Here is a 15,770-nt window from a genome sequence, read left to right on the forward strand (position 1 = left end):
AGTTAATATAAACATTGAGTTTATGTTACTATGAATATATTAATATTTTTCTATTTATGTGACATCAATAAAGTATTTGACATTATTCAGATAACTATATTTCTAAATTTTGATATGAGATCGTACTCGTCAATCTATCTCTTTACTTATTATTATAACATTTTACTTAATCCTTTATAATGTAGAATATAACTGATAGTTTAAATTTTATATAGATAAAATGAATTATGTAAATTAAAATAAACAAATATTATCTTTCGTATAGACAAAGTTAAATATAAAAGGAGGTAGATGAAGAAAATAAATGGAAAAGTAAAGTAGTGAAGGAAAAATGGAGTTGAAGAGAATTTGTTTTTTTAAAAAATAGGATAGAAGGTTGTTAATGATAAAAATGCCAAATATTCATATTAAAAATAGATTTCTGACACATTTTAAAAGATGAATAATTTTATTAATATGTCCGGTTAGTATTATATGTTTAAATTTGGAGTTAGAGGATTAAAATGAAACAAAATTAAATTAGAATGCCAAAATAAAATTTAGAAACAAGTTGAGGGGTTATGTATGTGATTGATCAAGATTAATTGAATCAAATATGTTGGGTTAATTACTACAAGTAAAGATGGCGTTTAAGCTTCCTCATTTTGCACTAGTCATATGTTGTGTTTTTTTTTTTTTTTAAAGAAGAAGACGGGGAAAGCAAAAAAAGGTCTCAATTATTATATTAACCATATGAGGGGTTTGATTAACCAATTTAAATACAAAATTTGCATAATTTTAAATTCAAAAAGTCTAAAATATCTAATAAATATTTAAATTTTAAATTTGTGTAAAATTTAAACAACTTATTATACTAAAATTTAGCGCGAGTTAATTTTCAACATCATAATATTGCCAAAAGAAAAGGCACAAGAATAATACTACTTGGCGAGACTCAAATTGATATCTCCAAAGTAAAGTCATACATTTTGCTGTACAAAACCAAGAGTTCCCTTTTTCCTTATTGTAGTCAAATCACTGAAGAGTGATGAATATCTGTATTAAAAGTAGCATGTTTAGACCTACTCCGTCTTACGTAATCCTTTGATTACCCATATGTTGTAACCCTTTGTCCAACGCATCATTTCCTGATTTGTTGCAATGATTTATTGGTTTGACTTCATTTCCTTTAATTCTCAAACCTTTGTTGATTAATCCCAATTTGCCCAATGGATGAGACCCTCATAGTCCATGTAGAAGAATCACAACCCCAAGAACAGGATCAACCTCCTCCTCTACTCAAATCCCAAGAAAATGGAAATGGAAATCATGATCGTGATGATACTGATTTAGATAAAACCCTTCAAAAGTTAGAATTATTTCTCACTTTGTTGGGTTTCAATCAGTCTTCAGTTTTAAGCTTTGTGCTGTCATGGGTTTTCCTTTTGCTATTAGGGGTTCTGCTTCCTATGGTTATGCTGGAGCTCTCTTGTCAAAATGCTCAAATTAAGAGCTTTGAGTTTGATATTTTGGTTTCTCAAGCTCTTCTAGCTGCTGCATCTTTGATTTGCCTTTCACATAACCTTCGCAAGTACGGAATACGCAAGTTCCTATTTGTCGATCGCTACAGCGGCCATATAGAGCGCTTCAGTGATCAATATCATAAGAAGATCTCTGTGAGTGCTACTATGCTAATATTGCTTCTTCGTCTGGATAGGATAAAACCCAATCTTAATTTCTACAGGAGTAGGCAACACAATTCTGTAGGCGAAAAAGCCAAATAACCCAGTTTTAGCCTGTCTGTGATGCCATGTTTCCATACCACCTTCTTGTTTGTGTTGATTATGTGGATCTAGTTTTGATGCATTATTTTACGAATCAAGTTTGGAAAATTGTCGTCTTTAGTGAAGGAAAATATGTTTGAAAGATGTGTTGAGGTCTGCGAGCTCCAATGTTTTGTGACTCATTCCTAGACACGATTGGGAACTTGGAGAGTTTTATGCTTAAAGGAGTGCACTAACCCAGCTGATATGATGTTTTAGTAACCACATCCTCTGTCTTCCTGAGAATAGTCGTAAAATGTAGAGAAACAAACCTTTCTGATCTTCAACAAACAGCAAACTTAAGTGTTGTGATGAAAGACAACTACTCTTATTTATGCAAGTTGAGGGGCTACCTGATATTTGGTTCAGAAATGGATGTAGTATTTACTCTAACAAATTAATGAAATTGTCAAGCCCTGGATGAAAATATTTCCGTATGTCTGGTCAGCTACTGCAGTCAAACTAGATTACCTTATCAAAAAGTAAGTAAATTAATAAATAAAAGTGAAGTCAAACTAGGAAAGTTTACTAGCCTGGTCTTCATCCTAAGCATAAGTACTGAATAAACCAGGTTTCCAATTAGGACTTCTTCACTTTCATTAGTAATTTATCCCCACGTCTTATTTAGGACTTAAAACTTTTGCCGTATTTTGTTTTGTAGGATTCTGTTCGCTTGCTATTATTGTGGGTGCTACCATGTTTCCTTTTGAAGACTGCACGTGAAACAATTCGTGTTTTATATGTGCAACACCAGTTATGGTGGCAATCGGCTGCCATTTCATTAGCTTTTGTTTCATCATGGACTTATATCACTGCAATTTTCTTGTCCGCTTGTGTTTTGTTCCACCTGGTCTGCAGCTTACAGATTATACACTTTGATGACTATGTGAAGTTCTTGGAAAGGGAGCCTGATTGTTTTGTTTTGATACAAGAGCACATTCGTCTACGTTATTACATCTCCAAAATTAGCCATAGATTTCGAATCTATCTTCTGCTGTTGTTCTTAATTGTCATTGTGAGCCATTTTATGACTCTCTTTCAGACAACTGGTTATACTGGGCTGATTACTTACATCAATGGTGGTGATTTTGCAGTAAGTTTTGACCGTCCTTCCTTTAAATAGACAAATGTTATCTGGTTGTAGTTTTCAATTGATCTGAAATGCAATTATTTCCCTTGTATCGTGGTCATCACATTGGTTAATGTCGTTAATTCACAATATTTTCATACTTATTTGAGAATTCTGGAAAAACAACAGTTTCATGAAATCTTTTCATGACTGAGGTAATCAACCTTCCATTCGCATGTCCAATGTACTTCTTTATGTGCATTTTCATGTACTTCATTAGCTGTGATGATTCACATTTTGTTGGAAGTGAGGCATTTGTCTAAAAGCTTGACTTTCAAGGCTTTTTTCTCATCATTCTTCCCTCGTCTGGTCTTCAGGTCTCCTCGGTTGTTCAGGTTGTTGGGGTGATCCTTTGCTTGAATGCTGCTGCAAAAATATCCCATAGAGCCCAAGGCATTGGATCAATAGCGAGTAGGTGACATGCTTTGGCTACATGCACTTCAGGTGAAGCATCACAAATGAGAAACACAAGTAGCATGAGTTACCTGGAAGCTGCTAATCGATCTAGCTCATTCGATATGAACTTCTCAGAAAGTTATTTGGAGTCCGTAGATTTTGTAACAGAACCAACAAATACACAATTGGCTTCTTACATGTCCTCCTACCAAAAGAGACAAGCCCTAGGTGTGTAATAGTTGACTTTGATGACACCTCAGTACTGAGACAGAACCAGGATTCCCTTTTGTCTATACATGTTTGCAAAAAGTTGAAGCATTTAATTACTTAGTAGGTAAGGCCATAGATCACATGCAAGCTTCTGAAAATAAATATTTTCACTTGATGGAAATATGGGCTTCTCTACACAAACAGAAATTCAATAAATTGTGCAGTTGAATACATATTGTGTTTTTGCTCATCAACATCATGCCAAAAAGAACTGATGTCTCTGATAGGTCAATCTTAAGACATCATTTACTCAAATCTCGGCCATTACCCAAAAACTCTACTTCTTAATGCACATACAAAAAGGATAGAAAAAAATGAAAAAGGTCCCCTGCCTCCTTTCAAGGTTTTAGCAACATATTACACTAAAATCTGATCAATCTAATTTCTCTCTCTATTCTCCCTTACCTGTGGTGCTATCATTTCTTTTGTTTTTTTCCTCCCTTCTCCACGGAACGAAAATGGCCCAAATGGAGTGAAATTGATGCAACAACAACTACGCCCTCAATCCCAAACAAGTGTTTATTGAAGATTAATATAGACAACCTCAATACCTGTTGTTGTATGTTCTCTTCTTCATACTGTGGCATTTAATCTCATGCAAGTAAACTCACTTTATGTATAATTGGTTTAGCAGTGATGTATTTGCAGAACAATCCTGGAGGAATTACCATATTTGGATGGACAGTTGATAGAGGTCTCATCAACACAATCTTCTGCGTTGAATTGACAGTAGTAACGTTCATTCTTGAAAGACCATAGTTCTTACAGGTCACTAGGTCTCAGTTGTTTGCGAAGATACCTTTCAAAATTGCGTTTTCCTGAATGCTCTAGTAGCAAATGTTGACACCTCTCATAGTGATGTACCATTGGATGGCACTTCAATCTATCGGCCAATGGAAGGGTCTCAACTGAATCATTATTGCTTTTGATTATTCATGAAATATGGTCCATTGCTAAAAGCTTGAGTCCTTTCCATTCCAAACATATTCATACTCGCCGGTTCTAAGTGCTGTGTTGGCCGTTTCTCCATTTGTTTTGTTTCATCCTTATTGCCAGTGCCGGATGCAGGTTTCAATTTGGGGTTCAACATATGAACAAATAAAGAAATAAAAATCAAAGTAGACGTCCGCTAAATTTTAACCCATCTTATTTATCCTTTTAACATTTCTTTCCATTTTTTCTCTACACCCTATCCCTTTTTTTAAAAAAAATATCGTGTTTTTTACTTTCACTTTGAATGTTTTACTTTATTTTAAATTTTAAATTTTTTCTTTCAAATTAATAACCCAATAAGTTTCTTAAAAAGAATAGTAGTAGTAGTAGTAATAATAATAATAATAATGATGATAAACAAATATTAATATAGAATAATAAAAATATAGTTGAAAAGAACACCTTATGTAACTCGATAAATATAAATGTGTTAATATTGAAAATCAATTAGAAATTATAGAAATCTAGCTAGGGCTTTAAACTAGTATGCGGGCATGATTTTTCATTCCAATTGCATAAAAAAAATTGTATAAAATATTTTAAACACAATATTTAAATTTGAGAAAAAATAAAAATAATTATCTATTAAGTAAATAACAAATACGCATAAATGAATTAAATATGCTAACTAATTTCTATCTACTAAGCTCCAATTGCTCAATTTCAGAGTGCAAAAGGCTTGAGCCCAACAACATATCCAAAACCCAAATAGAAAAGGGAGTGAGAAACTCTTAAAGGCTCCAAAAAAAAGGGCTGTCGAGAAACGAACCCACAACATCAATTATAAAATGAACTCCCTTAACCACCGAGCTACTCTTGCCAATTGTTTTAAGGGGGTTCATTAGAGGTATATATCCACAATATTCAAATTTAACCTTCAATATACAATGTAATTTTTCGCTTGAGGGGGTTCGAGTGAACCCCCTCACTTCCACATAGCTCTGCCCCTGCTTATTGCTCTATTGAAGTTAACCCTTCTGTTGGTTTTGTAGAAAGGTGAGGTTGAGGAGTGTTGTACAAAGAATGAAAAGGAGGAGAAGGATACTTTTCTGCAGTAAGGATGGAACTTGGCTGGCTCTAGTAAGAAAGTTAGCGCCCAGGAGATATGAGTATCAATTGTCCTGATATTCATTTATGATTTGTATATATGTCTAGTAATCAACGTCCTGTGATCTAGACATTCGATGCCAATATATTTGTCAATCTTTTTCTACTGAACATTTGAGCAAGGAGCCACGTAGGCAGAGCAGATAGTAAAAAAAAGTAGTTTACCACAAACTCGTAATTTCAAGCTACACGTGAGATCTAAATCAGTAGATTTATTAACTCATACTGTTCAAAATTTTATTCAAGGGGAATAATTATCAAGTATCAACAAGAAGATTTCTCACATAGGAATAATTGAGGATGTCTTTCCAGAAGAGTTGAAAGAATTAGAACAAGCAGACCTGAAGGAGATGGCTTTGAGTGTGATATTCATGAGGTTTTTAGACAACGTTCTTTCAAAAATTGTTGAAGAGAAATCTACAATAACGGCATGGAAGAAGTAACTCTATATTAAAAAATTGTAATCGTCTCTACTTGAAAAAAAGGTTATACAATATTCCTATGAATGAAGGTACACTGGTCAAAACTCACCTTGATGAATTTAGTTCAATTATAATGGATTTTGAAGAATGTAGATATCAAAATTTGAAAGAGAGGATCAAGCCTTAATTGTGTTATGTCATTCCTAGATGGAAACGACATATCTTACTTGATGATGTTAGTAATGCACTAAAATCTAAAGAGTTGAAGAAGAGCTTTTCGGATAGGAGAGCTAAGGGTGAAGGTCTTGTGAGTAGGGAAAGAACACAACAAAAAGACTTTAATAGGAAAAAGTCTAATGCTAGATCGAAGTCTAGAGTAAGGAAGTAGAATTGCTATGAGTGCGGAAAACAAGGTCATTTCAAAAGAGATGGTCCTAAATTGAAGGAGAAAAAGAGGAAAACAGAAAGTTAATTACTCAACAAATATTGTTGACACTTGTAATAATTCTTATGACAATGACTATATAGGGGAAGCTTGTGCTGTGAGTTCTGATTGTAGGCACGATTCTTGGGTTCTTGATTTTGGTGCAACTTTCCATATGTGTCCACACAAAAATTAATTTGCCACTTACAAGAAGACGAGTGGGACTATCTTCCTAGGTGATGATGGTCCATTTGAGGTAGAGGGAATAAGTATCATCAAATTGAGAATGTTCGATAGCATTATCAGAAATATTATGTTCCTAGAATGAAGAGAAATTTGATTTCTCTTTCAACTTTGGATGATCAAGGACATAAGTTTCATTCAGAGAATGGAACACTTAAAAGCGTGTAAAGGCTCCATGGTACTCATGAAGGGTAAGTTTCATTCTTGACTGTATTATCAGCCAATATAGTTAAAGGGGAAGCAATTTTAGCTTCTTGGAAGAGTGATTTGAATCAGTCTCAATTATAGCACTTGCGACTTGGTCATATGAGTGACAAGGGATACTCTTTGTTGAGTAAGCAAAATTTGTTGGATGGTTATAGAAATCAAGCTTTAAATTTTTATGAGCATTGTGTGTTTGGTAAGAGAACAAGGGTGAAGTTCAGCAAAAAGTCAGAGCACAAGACCGAAGACAAATTAGACTATATATTCAGACATGTGGGGTCCAAACAAAATTCCCTCTAGAAGTGGTGCAAGATACTTGTGACTTTGATTGATGATTACTCAAGAATGCTATGAGTGTATTTTCTGAAAATAAAAGATGAGGCATTTTCAACATTTGTTAAATGCAAGATGATGATTAAGAGGTAGAGCGAAAGAAAAGTTAAGTGTCTTCGAACTGACAATGAATTGAAATTTTGAAACTTAGAGTTCAATAAGTTTTGCAACAGAGAGGGCATAATGAGACACCATACTTATGTTGGAACACCATAATAAAATGGTGTTAGATAACGTATGAACAGATCAATCTGTGATAGGGCACGGTGTATGCTTTCATACTCATATGTTAGAAAGGTTTTTGGGGATGAAGCAAATCAATACAACTTGTTATTTGATCAATAGATCTCCATCCACAACTATTGAGTTCAAACCTCCTTTTGAGGTTTGTCCCAATTCGCCTATCGATTATTCAAATTTAAGAATATTTGGTTGTCCTGCTTATACTCATGTGAGGGATGAAAATTTTGAGGCGAGAGCAAGGAAGTGCATATTTCTAAGGTATATAATTAAAGTGAAAGGTTACAAATTGTGGTGCACAGATCAAAAGACTTCAAGGTTAATTATTAGTAGAAATGTTACATTCAATGAATCTGCCTCATTAGATAGTTAGAAGGAAAAGGCAATAGCAGAAAAATATCGTGGTGTTAGTGACTACATATAGGTAGAAGTTGAATCTCCACTAGCTTAGCCCAGTAGTTTAGAAGTGGAGGAAGTGCATGACATTAATCAAGATGATAATGTTGATGCACCTATGCAACAATTGATCGAAGAGGACTTAGACGAGAGAAGATCTCTAACAGGTTATATTTTTACTCTTTTTGATAGTGTCATCAGTTGGAAGAAACCTTTGCAATCTATTGTTGCTTTGTCCATCACAGAAGCTAAGTATATAACAATTACAGATGCAAAGAAAGAGGCTATATGGTTACAAGGCTTGAAGCAGACAAAACATATGATTGTGAGACATTATTTTATCCGAGATATTGTATCTAAAGGGGTTGTTGATGTGAAGAAAGTGTCTACACATGATAATTCAGGGGATATGATGACCAAGACAGTCCTAACCAATAAGTTTAGCATTGCCTAGACTCCATTGGTGTGAGTTATACTCAATAAGCCCTTTGGAGGGTTGAGGGCAAGGCAGAGAGATGTTATTCCTATTGATGAAGGAAATTCAAGTCAAGGGGAAGATTTGTTAATTATGTCTTTAATTTTTCCCTTGTATATTTTAGAAAACTCATAATCCCTATTGGTTTAGGAGGCTCTTTGTCCTAATAGATTTGGAAAAGGGATATATTGTCCTTATAGGATTGAGAAATTATAGGTTTGGGACTAATTGAGGTCTATAAATAAGGGATATTGTTGGGGATTCTATAGGACACAGAGGATTCACAATGTAGTCCTAAGGGCTTGAGAGCATTGTATAAATTTTTTTATAGTGGAAAACGCTCTCTACTTTTGTTTGGAGGATTAGGCCTAGCCGAACTTCGTTAAATCCTTGTGTTATTTTCTTCTCTATTTTCTTTGTTTGTAATTATGTCCTAGTTAATCCACGATATTTCCGCAACATTATAGATAACATATAATTTGTATAATTAGTTTGGTTTCTTTTTATGTAAAAATAGAACCGTAAACACCCCCGTTTCCATAACAAATGAAGAATCGTTATGATCATCTAAATGAAAAATATCAAGCTTGGTTGTCAATAATTTGATAATATCTATGATCCACTAATCAATACTATATTGATGTCTAATAATGATTGAGATGAGTACATAAATATTAGTACTATTTAATAATTTTTTTTATTTTGTTGTAAAAAAAGGTTTGATATTCCTATTAAAAGTATGATCTCTTATATTTGAATACAGATACATACACAAGCAAAAGACAATGAAGAATTCACTTCTACCCTTTTCAGAATTATGTAATGTCACAACCCCGAATCCGAGTGTGATGACACTTATCCCACAAGACAAGTTAGCCTAAACCCAGTAATAACATAATAAAATGTGGAAATAGTTTAAAATAGATAGATAATAGATAAAAGTGGAAATCTTAGTCAACTACAAAATCCCCCGAGGACTGGTTGTCACATGTACAAGCCTCTAAATAGAACGATACTAAAATAAATACAAGTATCAAATCTTTGTCTCTCGAATAGAACAAAGTAAAAGTAAAGATGAACAAGTTAGATTGCTGGCATGAGCATCTACCTCTCAAGTCTCCTCTAATAAGCCTCAGATGAACGAAAGAAAATTGAGTCACTGTCCGGAATTAGAACCTATACAAGTGTAGTTAGCAAGGAGTGAGTACCAGCAATACGGTATCCAACAGGTAAAAAATTAAGACTAAGCAAAGCTAATAGAATACAAGTACTCCTATTATAGCAATCGAACCTCTTAGACTATAACCTGCATAAAAATCAGCCCAGTCTAACAGTTCTAACAACACAAGTATATATATATATATATATATATCATCAATATTACAACTCAAGTCTTAGTCAAATCACACCAATCAATAGTATAAATCACAGAAATATCAGGGGTAAACACAGTCCATAAATGAAAAAATATGTATGATGCAATGTAGTGCAATGCAATGTCACGTATAATAATGCATATCTGTTCTAATGATACACATCCGCTGACTAGAAGGTCGAAACCCATGGGGGCCACACATAGACCATGTATCCGCCAGAACCATTTTAACTTCGGCATAAATATCAATTGCTGAAACCATTTTCCGTTGGCATAATCATCACTAGCCATAATCATTTCCCTTTGGCATTGTCAGAATCATTTTCTTTCGACATAATCCTTAAATCAATTCCATCTCAATATATCAGAACCAATGAAAATTGGCAATGTTCATTGTAAATCACAATAATGGAATGATATCAACAACAAGTCATAACTCATGTCACAACAATCTATTCATATTTCCATCTCAATATATATCAGAACCAATGCAATTAGACAATGTTTATGTAAATCACAATAATGGAATGATATCAACAAGTCATAACTCATGTCACAACAATCTATTCACATTTCCACAATTAGTCAAAGGCTTAATTATATCGAACACATCATTATAACTCATCAAATTTACTATTTTATTACCTCGATTCTTCGTTATCAAGTTCAATCAAAATAGTCAAATAATTCCGAACAACTTCCCATTACTCTCCAATATACAAAACAAGAATACAAGATCCTACAAACTTAAACTAAGGTTTAGAAGTTCACTTGCCTCAAATTTAACCCCAACTACTCCAAAATTTGAGCCTTGCCCTTACACCGACGCTTCAAAACAATAAAATTTAGTCAAATATAAATTCTCAATAAGAATACGAGTTCAACACCCAAAATATAATTTTAAAAATTAGGCCAAAATCGACCCAAAAACCCGATTTCGAAAACAAAGGGTAAATCTATTTTTCTAGATAAATACGTTACCCAAAACATTTGAAAACCAAAGGTGAAAACCATTTAGAAAATAGAGTTGAAATTAGTCCATAATCATCAATTTTACCAAAACTCATGCTCTTGAGAAAACACTCAATATCCGAATCCGAAACCCTGACTCAAATCTGAAATATTTCTTGAAAAATATCTTACCCATGTTTAGAAAAATTCAAATATGAAATTTCATCAAAAAATGAAGTTTAAATCGATCTTGAAATCCTCAATTTATCAAACTTTAATTTTACCGAAAAACTCAAATTAACGCGGTTAATATGATAAAAATAGTCGACGAATGAAAAAATTTATGCCAAAATCTATTCACCCATAACACAAGGATCCTAAACATATATTTTTCATCAAAAACAGAGTCCAAATTGATAAAACTCAATTTCACCAAGAAATTTGCAGATAGGGAAAGAAAATCAGATGAAAAAATCATGAGAAAATGTCGAATTGAGGACCGGATACTAACCTACATATTAAATAGAGAAGCAAGCTGCAAGAATCACTCCATTCCTAGCTCTAGAACTCTCGATATGCTCAAAATACCAAATGAATACAATCTGAAATTTTGTATAACTGTACAACTCTATTTACATCAGAAAACCAACTTAAATTTTCACTAAAACAATCGTAACTTTTTCATACAGTATCGAAATGACCCAATTCCTCTTCCTGAATGTCTTAAATAATGATATGGACCTGTTCGTTCAATCGAAACTCAATTTTGTACTTGTTTGCACAGTCAAATGTTATTTCCCCTCATTAAACAATTATTTTATATTTTGTGATGAAAGTTCAATCTCAGCTTAGCAAAACCACACCAAAATTTGCAGATCGATCCTATATTTCATGCTCAAAATTTTAAAAGTTTTAAAATAATTTTTCGATCATTAAACTAATAATAAACCTTTTAGTTGCTACAATTTGCTGAAACAATGCCAAAACACCCAAGAAGCTTAAAACCTCACCCAAAACTCATCCTGAACTTCCCGAACCCAAACCAAATAAGCTAATATCTTGAAAATGATATTTTAGACTCAATAAAATCGATGGAATTCAAATCGAGGTCTCCTTGACCCGAAATCCTATTAGTCGCAACTAAACTAACTTTAGGCCTAAAAATACCCAATCAAGCTCGGTACCTCTAAAAATTCAACCAAGACCACTCCTAGGCCAAAATCATCCCATGAATCCAAAGGAGTCGTCAAAATTCTATTCAGAGCATCAAAACTCCAAATGTTGACCAAAGTCAACTCTATGATAAAAAATTCAAGAATTTCCAACTTAGGACCTCAAATCAATGTTACAACTCCAAAACTAATTCCGTCAATTCTCCTAGACCAAATTTCACATTAAAGAGATGATGGAATCGACAAAATTCCATTTCAAGACTCGTAGCTTCCGATTGGTACCAAAGATCACTTTTGAACACTTTAAGCCTTTAATATCTCAACACTTCAAAAAAAAAACTCAACTTTTCAGAGAATTTCCCAAAACTAACTTCGAAAAATGATCGATCATGACTCGGGACAACTACAAGGAGGGGTAAAACCATTATTTTGCAAAATTACTAAAAATGACCTTCAGGATCATTACATGTACAAATTGATTTGAAGGTCTAATGTAACAAGAGTTTTTGGTTGGAGTCCAAGTTGTACCTATTCCCGTCCTACTGTCTCTTATGTATCTACTACTATAGATATAGATACACCCGATGGAGTTGAAGATTTAGTTGATGACAAAATTAATGGAACTCCTAATAATTTTCCATCCCAATCTTCAGTTTTGGCCGAAAGAGAAGTGTTGGGGAAGAAAAGAAAAATCTCTTTGTCTCAATTGGAAATTGATGAAAAGATAAGTACTGCTTTGGAGTTATTTATTAAAAAAATAGTGCACCTAACTTTGAAGAATATAAGGAAAAATTAAATGGACTTGGATGGAAAGAATCATTATATAGTACAATTGTTAGTATATTTTATAAAAGTGACATGTACACAAAAGCATGGATGACGCTAGAGGTTCATGAGTTAGAGAATTTGATTAAGGTCAGAAAAATAGGAATTCTTTAATTGTTCTGATTAACTAGAATATATGTTAGGCGTCGGTGATGTGAAACCTTCTTTATTATTTTTGACTAGTATCTAGCATATTTATTAAACTTTTTGATATTATATTATGCCTATAAAATATTTTTTATTCGTGATATATTTTTTTATGCTATGCTTGATGCTTATGATTTTTTTCGTGATTAATTTATTATAATTATGTAGCTTTTTATGTTAACCAAATACATAACATATTATGCTTATTATGTGTATTGTTCATTATTTTTTGTTAAAACAATTTAGAGATGGACAGTGAAGATCAATTATTATGATTGATGAGCTTGTATTGGTGTAGAAAACGTCTTAAAATCAAGATATTTTAAAGAAATAAAGACTTAACATCACCTTTATATGGTCAGAATTATACACTGATGTTTTTTGGTTCTATTGGACAATGTTTAGAGTTGATGCATATGTCTCATGATGCATGTGTGTGATCGTGTCAATATTTTAGATATAATGAATGGCTCACAAATAGAAAATATGTATTGTCAAAGAAAAAATAGCAATATTTTTATGCATTATAGGACATAATGAGCATTTTGTGGTTATCAAGAGAAGATTTCAACATTCTTCGCAAATGATTCACAAATATTTTCGTGCGTTTCTTGAAGCAGTGATGAATTTTGAAAAAGAGATAATATCATTTACATCATCTAAGTCAAATTGAGATATTTTGGGTGCTCAATAAAAATTATGTAGGATTTCGTAACTTTAAATAGTTATATATTTATTCGCAGGGAGCTATGCATGCACTTGATGGGACATTACTACGCAGTCATTCCTGCTAATCAATAAATTATTTATAGAGGAAGAGGAAAGAGTAAATGTCATTATAATATTTTCGGTATATGCGAATTTAACATGATATACACTTATGTTTATGCTAGATGGAAAGGGATAATGCATGATGCTCGAGTTCTAACAAAGATTGTTTCTAATCCAGCTAATGACCTTTTATTTTCCCCTTCTAGTAAGTGATACAACTTAAACTATTATTATAAAATATTTAACTATTTATTGTGATCATTTGAACATTTATTTTAATGACTGATAAGTACTATTCATGTGATGGGGCATATTCAAACACTTGAGGATTTCTAGCACCATATCGTAACGTTTAATATTGGTTAGGAGATTATCATCGTAGCCAGACTATTAATAAGAAGAAAAAAAATTTAACCATACTTATGCACAACTCAAAATGATCATGGAGTGTGCTTATGATGTTTTAAAAGCAAGATTTTCGATATTGGACAAGATGACTCAATATTCTATTAATGTTCAGAGATATGTTGGTGTTGCATAAGTTGCCGTTCATAATTTTATTAGGATGAATAGTATAAATGATGTCCTTTTTAATAATTATGATTCCCTTCAATTAATATTTGATGAGGAAGAAGAATAACATGAATAAGTGTTGGATGACAAAAATGGACCTGATTGAACAACTGCAAATTTGCAGATAATGAGCAATATGCGTGAAGAACTTGCACTTTAACTTATCCAAAGAAGAAGAAATACTTGAGAGTTTTATATATTCATTATTTGACACATTTTATAATATTTGAACGTTAGAATTTGATCCTATTATTTGGTAGTTTATTATGTAAATTATATTATATTTGCCTGATTCAAACGTAACAAGATTTGATTAGTTGGATAACTTTTCTTATGAAAAGATGTTTATGTTGAATTCTTAAAAAAACATGTTACAATATTTTTATATTGATATATAATTTTTATTTGCATATCAAATAATTTTTTTAATCAAATGTAAACATTTAAAATATAATTTTTTTTAATAAAAAAGTAATACCTTTTTTTGTTGAAATAGAATTTTTATAATATTTTATTGATATAATATTTAATTTCATATGCACATTCAGATATTAAAAATAAACCGTCTTAATCATTCAATGTTCAGATTTAAAGACCATATTTTAATATTTAGATGTATATTCAGATCTTGATATCTAGATATTAATGCACATCTTAATATTCAGATGCCTATTTCGATTCTAATTTCTTAATCTTAATGAAAATAAATGAGGCTATAATCTATCACAAACAAATAAAAATTCAGGTAATCAATTATCACGATCCTGATCCGCCGTGAGTGACACCCACATTAATCCTCTGGGGGAGAGCCATTTACTAACCCAAACTTAACCCAACAACACAATTTTTAGAAATAAGTCATGCAATTAAACGGGTAAAAACAATTTGATACAATTAAAGGATTGAGTTTCCAGAAACTCAATCAAGTTTAACAACATATTACAAAATTAAACTCCCTAGACGTAAAAGTCATTGTACCAAAACTATAAAAGAGTCTAGCATTGAAGGGATGCAACCCCAAATAAGAAACAAGAAACTAATATTCATAAAAGTCTAAGTCTGAAAAGACGGACAAAGAAATAGAGAAGAATCCATGAAAGCTCGGAAGAACTAGATAACCTTTGGATTCGAGTAGTGGAAGTCTCACAGTTGAGGTCTATCATCAGCCATCTAAATATGCCTTGTACTCGACAAAAATAGAGCAAGTGAAGAATTAGTACACAAACACAGTGTACTGATAGGATCACATGACTAGTTTTAGATATATGAAATATGAACAGACAACCACAACATAGTAAAATAGATAATGCACAATTACATAGTAAAATATATAATACACAATTATATAATAAACAAAATACATAATTACATCACAATTATAGCAACAACCAGACTCCCTGTCCTTACATTCAAATTATTAAACAAAATAAGCATGATCATCCACAATACAACAACCAATCCAGTCCTCTTATGGAACCCACACACAAATTATTAATATATCGGCGTGGTACCCCATCCCAAA

At 32.4% G+C, this 15,770-nt stretch overlaps 1 protein-coding gene across 2 annotated transcripts; it reads left to right on the top strand.

The window, feature by feature from the left end:
* The first annotated feature begins 941 nt into the window (after positions 1-941).
* Positions 942-3,794, top strand: LOC129887807 (uncharacterized). 2 transcript variants are annotated; one of them, XM_055963140.1, is made up of 3 exons: positions 942-1,655; positions 2,845-2,895; positions 3,249-3,794. In XM_055963140.1, the coding sequence occupies exons 1-3, from the start codon at positions 1,209-1,211 to the stop codon at positions 3,348-3,350; spliced, it is 600 nt and encodes a 199-aa protein (XP_055819115.1). In that variant the 5' UTR covers positions 942-1,208; the 3' UTR covers positions 3,351-3,794. The 2 variants fall into 2 exon arrangements, with proteins under 2 accessions (XP_055819115.1, XP_055819046.1); XM_055963071.1 differs by having other exon boundaries at positions 943-1,655; positions 2,464-2,895; positions 3,249-3,793.
* The last annotated feature ends 11,976 nt before the right edge of the window (positions 3,795-15,770 follow it).

This window comes from Solanum dulcamara, chromosome 1, assembly GCF_947179165.1.
Source record: "Solanum dulcamara chromosome 1, daSolDulc1.2, whole genome shotgun sequence".
NCBI lineage: Eukaryota > Viridiplantae > Streptophyta > Magnoliopsida > Solanales > Solanaceae > Solanum > Solanum dulcamara.

Excerpts from the sequence above, each read along its gene's own strand:
- LOC129887807 (XM_055963071.1), top strand. The coding sequence starts at position 1,209 with ATGGATGAGACCCTCATAGTCCATGTAGAAGAATCACAACCCCAAGAA. Across the intron at positions 1,656-2,463 it reads AATATCATAAGAAGATCTCT|GATTCTGTTCGCTTGCTATT; the intron begins GTGAGTGCTACT and ends TTTGTTTTGTAG. Across the intron at positions 2,896-3,248 it reads TCAATGGTGGTGATTTTGCA|GTCTCCTCGGTTGTTCAGGT; the intron begins GTAAGTTTTGAC and ends TCTGGTCTTCAG.